General features: G+C 38.7%; 1 protein-coding gene across 4 annotated transcripts in view; it reads right to left on the bottom strand.

Moving 5' to 3' along the window:
• Window positions 1-11,464, bottom strand: part of LOC108572085 (CUGBP Elav-like family member 2) — a 471,722-nt gene that overhangs the window by 137,253 nt on the left and 323,005 nt on the right. For all 4 annotated transcript variants that reach the window (XM_017934273.1, XM_017934272.1, XM_017934274.1 and 1 more), the window contains exon 3: window positions 7,909-7,991. In XM_017934273.1, the coding sequence (XP_017789762.1) occupies window positions 7,909-7,991 (83 nt within the window). The remainder of the gene's footprint in view (window positions 1-7,908; window positions 7,992-11,464) is intronic.

Genomic DNA, 11,464 nt, shown 5'->3' with positions numbered 1-11,464 from the left:
CTTTTCCTCCTGCACGATCTCCTTCTTCGGAGTGTTTCACCCCTCTCTCTCTCCCTTCTGCCCATTCTGCTCCGACTTCTCCGTCCCTCTCGTTCTCTTGTTCCCTGTTACTTTGCGGTTTTCTCCATCTGGATTGTGCTCTCACATTCCTCCGTCGAGGAGAATTCTTTTCTCCACAAGCCGCCGCCGCTCTCTCTCTCTCTCTCTCTCTCTCTCGCCCGATCGGGGATTCCCCCCTCGGTACAAACTGATGAGAGCAGGACCTCGACTTCCGACTGTTTAACTCCCTTAATTAACCCCGCAGTGTCACTCTCGCCGTTGGCAAGGATTTCGGTCGCTTTCTTTCACGGCACGCGACCTCCTCTTTTTCGAGAGTCACGCTCCGTCTACGCCCCCTTTTTAGCTACTCGTCGATGAAGCCGCGATTTAATTAGGATAGGAGGAAGGATTCTGTCTCTCCGTGATATGGATAACCGATACTTACTGTCGTTGTACTAAATTACAACGTGTCGTGAAGATGTTATCTCAATCGCATTGTAGAGGACAATTGACAACGAGTATTTCCTAAATTGTCCGTTTATATTACACAAAGTCAAATTTAATCACACACGTGCGCGAACTTTGATCGACGTTTAAATTTGCAAAATGAAATTTTGAGATAACCATCGATGTTCTACGTTTTTTTTTTAAATACACTTTGCACTATACTTTACACTTTGTAATCGTCGCACGGCGACCAGCCCTGGGAAAGAAGAAGAAAATGAAAAATTGCACGACGAAATAATTCCAATCTCCGGTTTAATACAGTTATAAGGCAGAAACATTAATGGAAAGTACGAGACCGAGTTACGAACCGCTTTAGTTATATTCCGTGGACTGCAATTTCGTTTCGTTACGTTCGTTACCTGATCTTGCGGGGACTAGATTTTTCAAGGTGTCAGAATAACGATTTTCTTTTTTGTTCCACCTTTTTCTTCCCGCGTCCTCGTGTCTTCTATCCTCTTCCCTTCGAATAATCGAGTTCGTTTAAAGGAAAATGAATTTCTTCGCGTCGCATTATGAAGCTTTTGCGTAACCCCCAGGCGACGTTATAAGTCAAAAGAAAGTTCTTTTCAAGCATTCACGTGTCAATTACCGCGAAATTTCTTATTACATGGTCGCTACGAAAGGGAAACAGCGCACAGTGGTCCCCAAACCGTAAAACCACGAACGAAAATTCAATTTTCTACTCCGTTGTAGATCTATGAAATTTTAGCTATAGATTCTTCTAGTTATGGATCAAATTTTGGCGTGAATGTGGGTTAGCATAGGTCATTCAGTATTTTTAATCAGAGCTTTAAGAGCAGAAATAAACGCTAATTTTGGAAGGATCATATTTTGTTATAAAATTGGCATACTACATCTCAGTGTATTTTTCAGTAAATTATGTATCATTAAAGAGCGCTCTGTTAACTAATACGACACATAAATGGAAAATTAATTTTTGAACTTTATTTTGCAATTCGGTAAACCTTCATATCTGAGAAATATGACAAAAATAAGTGTAAAAAGCATACAAGCATTGTTCGAATGTACAGGTGGTCCAAGCAAACTGGAAGGTTCTAATGCGCATGCCCAGACAAATTAGCGAAAAGTGGGCGGAGCCTCTATCCCCACTACTCCATGTTCGTAGACTGTCACCGCTTGAGGGGAAGTTTTGGTGTAGATATATAGATAAGTGGTTTTTAACCAGCCGTCGGTAAAGTCGCGCTCTGACAAAAGAATAGGAAAGTGAAAAGATCATCTGCCCGCCTTGTCTTTCTACCTGTGTCCGCGCGAAAGATAGACATTTAATAGCACCTAGGACGTTAATTTCCAAAAGACTCAAATACAAAACCATCCAAAACATATTCATATTTTTTAAGATTTTCCAAAGTGAAAAGTAAACATTTTGTGTTAATCCCAAATAATAAAAATAGTCTTCTACGCCTTAAAAGATTGCTTATGAAACCCAAAAATTTCTGAATGAAATGAAAAGAAGCATGCGACCACAGATCAAAAATTGAACGTTCGATACCGACAAGTATCATCGTCTACAATTTTCTACCTTCCTTTTCTGCACGTTAACCTTTATTTGCATCGATACGACACAAATTTCTTCTGAAAATCACATTTCGAAAGTCGCCATCGGGTCATTTTCATCCGGTCGATCCTTCTAGCGTTAAGGTATAATATAACACATCATGTTTCTATTCTTCGTTCCTATTGTCGCACTGGTAACACTACGTCGACACAATCGAATAGCAAATATCGACTAGTATCGCTTTATTACGTCCAATATCAGCCTAAGTTACGTTACTGTCACCAACAACGAAGTTTCCTTCCCCCCCCCCCTTTTGTTCCGTTCCATAGTCTACCGGTAAATCACATTGCCTAAGCAATTAGCCGGATCATAGTGCCTAAACAATTGCTTAAACACAAAGTACAATGGCACCGTGGCACCGGCTATAACAAGGTATATACACGCGCACACCCCAGCGAATCGTGATACCGCGGAACGTGATATATCGTTCGGTACAGAGCCAGCCGACTGCCTGGCGTATTCAATTTACGAAGCCTAATTTGACCAAGTTGCAGATGTAGGATGTGGCAGGATTGATAGAACGAAAACCGTATGTGTCGTTTCGCCTCCAATATGTTAGCCGGAACAATCCTCGTCGTACGATGCCCTAAAATCCGTAGGGAGTAATTTGTACAGCGATAAATATTCGAGGCTCGCAATTAGGCTAACAGGGGACAGTGCCGCCGCCACGTGACGATCAAGGAAACCTCGTCGACTTCTGTTCGTCACTCTCGACGTATTAAAGCGCGTGTGTTTGTGTGTGTGTGTGGATCTTTTGTTGAAATATAGACTCTTGCCAGAGGCAGAGAGGTAATTAAGCTGTAATTTGTCAGTCGTTTCAATTAATCACTTCTTGTTTCTTTCGACACCTGTGTTGATATTTTCAGGTGTTCGGGAAAGTTCATAGGGAAATGTAAGAAAAATTCTATTTCTAATCGAGATAGCGACAAAAACTAAAAGGTACTTTACAGAAGGTTATTTGAAGATAAATCCAATGTATCTAACCTATTTTCTGCGGTGAAGCGTTGCCACGAAAAATTCAACATCCACGCTCCACTGTGAAAAATATAATTCGATTTATATCCACCCCTGTTCACCTTACGAATTATTTGAGTAGCGCGTTGGATTTGCCTTCAACTGCCGAGAAAGATACCGTTTAATTTTTATTGCTGCGTCGATCAGGTATAGTTCATCAGGCAACAATCAGGAATAGTTTAGGAGACAGCGGAGACTCGTAGGAATTTATAGCGGTAGACTGTAGCGATGAAAGTGAAAAAATCGTTAAAATCATACTGGAGGTGCCTTATGAACGAGCCATCGCTGTTGTAAATTGAAGACTTTACAACTCAATCTTTCAAGCAACCCAACGAAATATATTTCTTTTCTTGTAATTTTCAAATAATAATCAATATTTCAATTGATAAATTATTTTTCCACGACTCTCTTTACTATCGAAAATGACGAAGATAAAATTACAGTAGACAACCGTGCTATTGAAATTTCAGAAAGATTAGAAATTTTAAAATACTGTTACAAACAATTACGATATCTAAATTTATACATCTTGTTAATAAAGTTTTGAAGTTTAATTGGAAGTTGAATAAAAGTTGAAAAATGTAAACTAACACTTTGCTGTCGGGCTATATTTCGCGCGTCTTACATCTGTAGCGGGCAAACCCGAGCAAATTCACAAAGTGAAAAAATAAAAAAAAAATAAAAATCAATTTCATCTTCTTCCGAGTCACTACTAGATAAAATACGAAAACGATTGCGATTTTTCACAGGCACAATGTCGCTATCTTCTGAGACTGTCTCAAAACAATACATTGCAAGAATAATCTGATGATCTATCAGCAAATATTTCGTTTTCATCTCTTTCAATATCACTCAAATCCACTTCGGCAATGGAGAAATTTATGAAAACACGGTAAAAACTCTGTGGGATCAAGAGAGAGTGAGTGTGAGTCGTACTGTTAGGATAGCGACACCGCTTAGAATTAGTCACTATCCTGACGCACCAGGAGGATCCTTTCGAAGCTCGAACGGCTTACTCATAAGGGTACAAACTCCAGGAAAAGCGAAGGGATAAAGGACAGCGTCCCCACACATTCCGGGCAATAGTTGGTTTCACCTCGCCCCGCGCACGTCATAGTGAAAACGTCCTCTGTACGTGATTCCTGTATTATATTAATAAAACTACTTTTACACACCAGACTCCTCTCTTTGCCGCGGCATAACAGTACCAGTGTTAAGCACCCGGGTACTAATTTCCACGTACTTCGAATATTGCACTTGGTGCCGTCTCATTGCGGACAACAAGGGGGGAAAACCCGGCCAGGTCAACTCTGACTCTCCGACTCGTTCGGAAGGTCAGGTACCGAGAGGCCTCGGTAATTGCATCGGTTTCGAAGACCCTTTGGGGGTGACTTTATGACACCTTGCCTTACTGACTGAACAATAGCCTGTTCTTTAATATATGAGAAATTCTACGTGCCGCATGGTGGCTGCAGACCGGTCTGCGGAATTAAAAATAACGGTTTAAAAAAATCGTCCCCTTGCTGTCCTAACAACGAGACTCATCCTGACGAGCGTCAGTATGCTTCGGACTAGAAAACTAGTCTCCCAACAGCAAAGTGCTAATACTGAAAAAAATAAATCTCTTCAGAAAGAAAGGATCGATAATCAAGGCTCGCGGACATTCTACAGCCGCGTAAACGAAACTGAAGCGAAAAATCGCGAGTGATAAAAGTGATTGAACTTCTCCTAACACAGGAAAGTAGGCAATTATCAATATCCAACTTGGCATGATTCGAATCACGCCACGAAATCTGCACCCTTACGAATTCTTACAGTGAAAAAAAAACAGCCGTTCGCGTGAAATTCACCGGATCGATCCTCCGAAATTTACCTCGCTCCTTGTTTTCCATCTTTCGCGAGACTCGGGAATAGAAGTGAGTTGCTCCGTGTCTCGATCGATGATAATTATTCTGGTAAATTCAAGCATAAATGCGCGCAGCTACGGCGTAAACGAAGTGCAGGAGGGATCGTGGGTTAAATGCTCGTAATGACGTCTCGTAATTGCATCGAAAGTTCACGGGGAAACTGTAATTATCACGCGGCTGCACTTCCAACGATACCATCGGTCGCGTCGCAACAATCGGCGGAATGCAAACCGCGGTGAAAAATATTTTCACGGATGTTTCTTATTTCCATTTCTCCTTCTTCCCGCCAAATATTCGAATCGGGAGATCGAGTCGAGTGTCGCGCGATCACGTCACTCCGAGTCGCTCTGTTTGAGTGAAAATTCTTTGGGGTAACGTGAGAATAATAATCAGCGAATCGAATCGTTGGAATCGGTGTTTTACGCTTACCAGAATTCTGTACTTGGTACGAATTTAGAAGATTAGCAGGCCTAAAACTCATTTCCATTAGCTTCCGACGAAATTTGGAATCGGTGTGTCACGTTTACCAGGATTCTGTATTTGGTGCAGATACATGTTATTATTTTTAATAGCAAGACATTAATCACCTTTAAAACAGAGGGACTAGCGGGCCTGAAACTCATTTGCACTAGCTTTCGACGAAATTTCCATCGCGATAAATGCAATCTACGAGTTGAACCTAATTGAACGTATTTCTCGTTGTCAGGACGAATGTGTAGCAGAAAGTGTTTATACAATTTAATATACCAGCTGTCGAAATTCAATGAGTACGCAATGGAATTTATTGTTAATATAACAATACTTGACAGTACGACAATGTGATTATTAGACAATGTGAGAATAATCAGAATTGAGTAAATTACGCATATCAGCCACTCAGAAGGCAAAATGATTAACTCCACTTTCTGATATTCGTCAAATTTTAGTCTCAAAGCACACGGGTTTGGTGCTTAATTTTTCACAAATAACACAAATTTGATCAATTTTATTTCAATAAAATTTCAACTGAAATTCAATTGAATTTCAATTTCAATTTCGATTCAATTTTATATTCATTTATTTTACTCGCGGTAGCTTTTCACTCGCTTTAAAGGAACATAGTGAAACAGTTAATTATCGTTAAAAGTGTATAGAAAATGACATAATTTCAAAGCGGAAACATTTTTGGTCAAAAATTACACGAATTTTTCCCTGAATATTGAAACGAATTGAAATCTTATTCAACTCAGGCTGAACACTTCACTTCCGGCAATGGACGATTAGTTAAAGGATTGATCGAGTGGTTATGCCCGGTTTGAATAGTTTATTTGCACGATCAACCTTGTTAATATTCATTGTTCGGTCAATATCTCGATTACGCGAATCATGACCACTCAGATAATTACCTAGATAAGCGTTCATTATTCGCTCAGTGTACGAATGTGTAGTACTCGCGTCGATTCACGCGAATTCGCCATACACACACTCATATTTTCAACGATATCGCAGCTCAGATTGCCAGAAATTTCAAAATTACACCGTAATTCTGTTTTTTCTTAGTGTGATTAACTTAACCTCTTCAGGGACACCGACACACATGTGTACCTTTAGTATTTGCGATAGAGAAAATATGAAAAACGCAATCTCCCGAAATCTCGAAAAATCTCGTAAGGAAAGTAGTTTAATTGCTATCGATTTAACATGACTATAAATGTAACTACATGAAAAATTAGATAATTTTCCAATTTTGAAGAAAATCGTCCCTGAAGAGGTTAAGTTGAAAATTTCATTCGTAACAGCATATATTTAAAAATTAATCACGTACAGATTGTAAGAAGATCATCTTCCCGCTCGCATAATCCAGTCTGAAATTTACAGCAAAATATGCTATAAATTTTTATTATTTTATTTGATTTGTGAATTGCATTCAATTTTAATTCATTTTCGGAGTAACGACTGAAGTTATATTATAGTAAGCTTGCACTGTAGTACTCTTATCGTGTACTGAATTGTTCCGACGAAATTATTCATCATTAGCGTGCAACAGCACGAAATAGTGGTAAGAGAATAATTTTAGTGGTACATTTTAATACGTAACTGTGAGGACAGAATAATTATGGCACAACATGCGCAAATATCAAGTGCATTTTGTAAGTGTATAATTAAACGGAATCTGTCCTACTCGTAAAAATCGAATTTACTTCAGGTAAACGCACTAGGAACAACCATAATCTTCTTAACGAATTTTTTCCCATCTTCTTGCGTGTCTCAGAAATTTAGCGAAAATTATTGAAATTTATCTGAAATTTCAATTGGTATCAATATTTTTATTTCATTCTTTTTTTGCTTATTTCTAGCATAATTTGTGTATTTCATACATTTTCAAAATTGCAATGTTTAATCACGTTTTCATAGTCAATATTTATCGTTCCATTGAAATCTGTTTGAAAATTACTTGATCACGCTATTATATCGTTACACATCATGTATAAATACGTAAATATCGTCGTTTTATTCGTGTTAACATAGTTTACGCGAAAATTGGTAATTAATTCAACTGTGAAGTAGTATTCACACGATGTAATACACTGCGTTTCGATTAATAATAAATTATTTAAACGCTCGTTTAACCCTCTGGTGATTGAAATTAGTATTGATAAGAACAATAATAATTAGTGCATTAATTATAGACGGCACGATTTGTTTACACTTTTTTGTGTGTGAATTTAATTACGCTTAATCACTCGTCGCAATGATATCGCAGGTTGTTACATTTTGATCAATTATAGCATTACGAAATTGGAACAAAAACGGTAATTAACGTCGAGCAAGCCTCGCTAGAAAAAAGTAATTCGTTCATACGTAATAAGATATTGTTCGACTTACCCCGCTGAAAGTTTTCACGTTGTGCAACGCATTCTGGGCGTCGAGAGCTGCTTTTCTCGTGTAAAACGTTACGAAACAACATCCTGCAATTAAAAATGAACACAATATCTCGTTAGATAACGGTGGTGATAAGAAAGAGCGCGATGTATGATAAAAATATTAAAATATCTCAGAAATTTTGCTCTTACTATTAATTTTAATAGAAATATCGTAGAATTACTGCTGTATACAAAATTATGCGTTTATTAAATTGTCAATTGCTCGATTTTTACCTTCCTTCAATTTCGTGAAGAAAGTAAGGTATTTTTCTATCTGATCGATTTTATACTTGAGCTATTTCTCCGAGAACAATTGAGATAACGTGGATCCAAAATGCAACGTATCTCTTATCAAGGATTTATCATTACGCTGTCTCAGAAATAATTACATTTGGAAATGTTCGTATAAATAATTTTAATAGAAATATTATCGAATTACTAAAAATTTACACAAATAAATTGTGGATTGCCCTATTTTTCCCTTTCTCTAATTTCATAGAGAAATTAAGATAGCGCAAATCTAAAGTGCAGCGTATTTCTGTTATCAGAGATTTATCATTTCGATGTCTCCGAAATAATTACATTCGGAATTACTCGTATTATTATTTTCAATAGAAATATTATCGAATTACTATCGTATAAAAAAGTTACACAAATTGATTGTGGATTGCTCTGATTTCGCCTTCCTTTTTAATTTCACGAAGAAAGTACGATACCTTTCTATTCGATAACTTTCCCTCTTGAGCTATTTCTCCAAGAATAATTAAGAAATCCAAAGATGCACCGTATTTCTCTTATCAAAGGTTCGTCAGGCATAGAATAATTAAGAAATCCAAAAATTTCGTATTTCTTATATCAAAGGTTCGTCAAACACAGAATAATTAAGAAATCCTGCGCCGCATTTCTCGTATCGAAGGTTCGTCATCACGTTGTACCGACCACTTCGTAAGAAAGGTGGTCAGAATTCAGTGGCACTGAAACACACATAAACACCGAACCTGACGCAAACGACAACTTCTACACACAGAGAGAAAACAGCGGAGAAAGTCGGCCATTCTTGGGGGAAGCTCATCAAGGCTTTTCCTTCGTCATCGCAGCTGGACACCAACCAAGCCAGGAAACGGATTGGACTGGTCGATAGTTTCCAGTTGCCAAAAGTTCGATACGCTGTTGTATTACTACTGATTCCCCCATCCCTGTCGCAGTTACCCGCCAGGCGACTTGGTGCTTATCCTCCTCCTGTACAGAGAGATGCTAGAGGACTGGATTTAGTCGAGAGCTTGCACCACCATCCCCCGTTTAGTTTACGAGCAAGGTAGCTGCTGCATATAGGCAGTTGTTGGTCGTTTCATTGCACGTACACTGTAAAACGCAGTCTCAGAAAATCCACGGTTGTGTATTCGTTTTTAAGGTAGTATACGAACTGGCAAATTCACTTCGTGAAACTTTATAGCTGTATGGTTGTTTTCGGGCGAACTTTCAAAATTCAAATGGTACCTTAAGTTGTGATAAATTGGCTCGTTTCTGAAGGAAATTTATGGTGTTCTGAATTCTGGAACAGTGTTTGTAGGAGAATGACACGCTGGACATTTGCGGTTTGATCGTGTGTGTTTCTTGTTTGGTCGTTGTGTTTCTAATGAACTGTTGGATTTAGGCAATAAGTTACAAGGTGGTATTTCAATTATAAACTATTCTTTATTTTTATACGCGAGAAAGGCACGTCACTTCGCACTGATAAGAGCTCGACAAGACGCGAAGGGAAAAAAGCATATCAGCGTCCAGCCATAGTAAACAGATGGTTATTATGTCATTCTTCTGTAAATGTTTATATTGACCTGCCTCAGTATGTTGATCATTTGTGCTGTTACCACTGCACACACTCGTTTCTCGTAATAATCCAACAGGAACGTTTGAAAGTGAAGATTTTGGAATACGATTTGACACTACGTGATCTGTAATTACTACAACGCAACAGAATTCACGAATTTACGAATTTCTGTGGATTTAGAAAAACGGAGTCGACATTTTTCAGGTAGTTTTGTCTGAAATTGAGAGGCGACAGAGAAATATCACGGTTGAAAGAAAGTATTCCATATGTTAAATTTTTGATATTTTATTATTTTCAAATAGTGTACAATACTATATAGTCTAGGGTGCCCGCGATTGATTCCCGGCTGCTCACGAGGGTGAATCGAATGGACGTGGAAACTGATGTGCTCGTAAATTGCTTTAAGATATTGTACGAGAGGTAGGTAAGAGTTATGAACGGTACAGTTTTAAAACTTCGATATTATTATTTCTGTGTGTCGCTTTTGTTGGTTAATCGGTGGAGGGTTCCAAGAATTCGATTGGTAACTTTATTTGAGAGAAGAGAACACACTTTGGGAGGTTTCAATTGTATTGTAAGTATATTTCGTTTCGAATGGGATGAAATTTCTACTTAGTACAAAACTTACTTTAATAAGGAACACGGTTAATGCATATATTTTCCATACAGATGCTTACGTACAAGCTGCATTATCCATAGATGAATAAGTTGGACATGTGGCTTAGCACTTTTTCATTTGAACACCAGTGTTCAAGTAAATGCTTGTGGCAATGTTTTGCGTACAAAGTACTGCATACGACAATGTTTTGAATGTAGTATAGCGTTACAAACGGAAATACGTGCGTTTCAAAAATAACGCATTTCACAAAGATGCAAAAGCGAGAAATCGTGTTTGCAATAATTTACGTCTTTTCGAGAGCTCGAGCGAGAATCAATGTTGCAAACGCATTGTAGGGTTACCAACTTTGTTGTCGCGAGTCGCTCCCGAAAATTGCACATTGTTGCAAAACGCGTTACCGCGTTTGCAACTTTGTTGTCGCCAAAATTGCACATTGTTGCACGATGCCCCGTTTTGCAACATTGTGCTTTTTTCGGGAGCCGTTCAAGGAAACAAAGTTGCAAACGCGATTCTTTTTTTGCAACTTTGTTGCCGCGAATCGCTCCAGAAACTTGCACATTGTTGCAAACGCGTTATCGGGTTTGCAACTTTGTTGTCATTAATCGCTCCCGAAAATTACACATTGTTGCAAAACGCGTTATCGAGCTTGCAACTTTGTTGTCTCGAAAATTGCACATTGTTGCACGACGCCCCGTTTTGCAACAATGTGCAATTTTCGGGAGCTGCTTTCGACAACAAAGTTGCAAACGCGATTACTCCTTTTGCAACTTTGTAGTCGAAAGTCGCTCCCAAAAATCGCACATTGTTGCAAACGCGTTGCCGGGTTTGCAACTTTGTTGCCGATAGTCGCTCCCGAAAATTGCACATTGTTGCAAAGAGTTCTGGGTTTGCAACTTTGTTGCCGATAGTCGCTCCCGAAAATTGCACATTGTTGCAAACGAGTTCTGGGTTTGCAACTTTGTTGCCGACGAAAATCGCACATTGTTGCACGGCGCCCCCGTTTTGCAACAATGTGCAATTTTTGGGAGCGACCGTGAGTCACAATGTTGCAAAACGGCGCGTCGTGCAACA

Source organism: Habropoda laboriosa, unplaced genomic scaffold (assembly GCF_001263275.1).
Source record: "Habropoda laboriosa isolate 0110345459 unplaced genomic scaffold, ASM126327v1 scaffold67, whole genome shotgun sequence".
NCBI lineage: Eukaryota > Metazoa > Arthropoda > Insecta > Hymenoptera > Apidae > Habropoda > Habropoda laboriosa.
The sequence above is the reverse complement of the archived record's forward strand: the minus strand, read 5'-3'. Positions and strand labels throughout refer to the sequence as shown.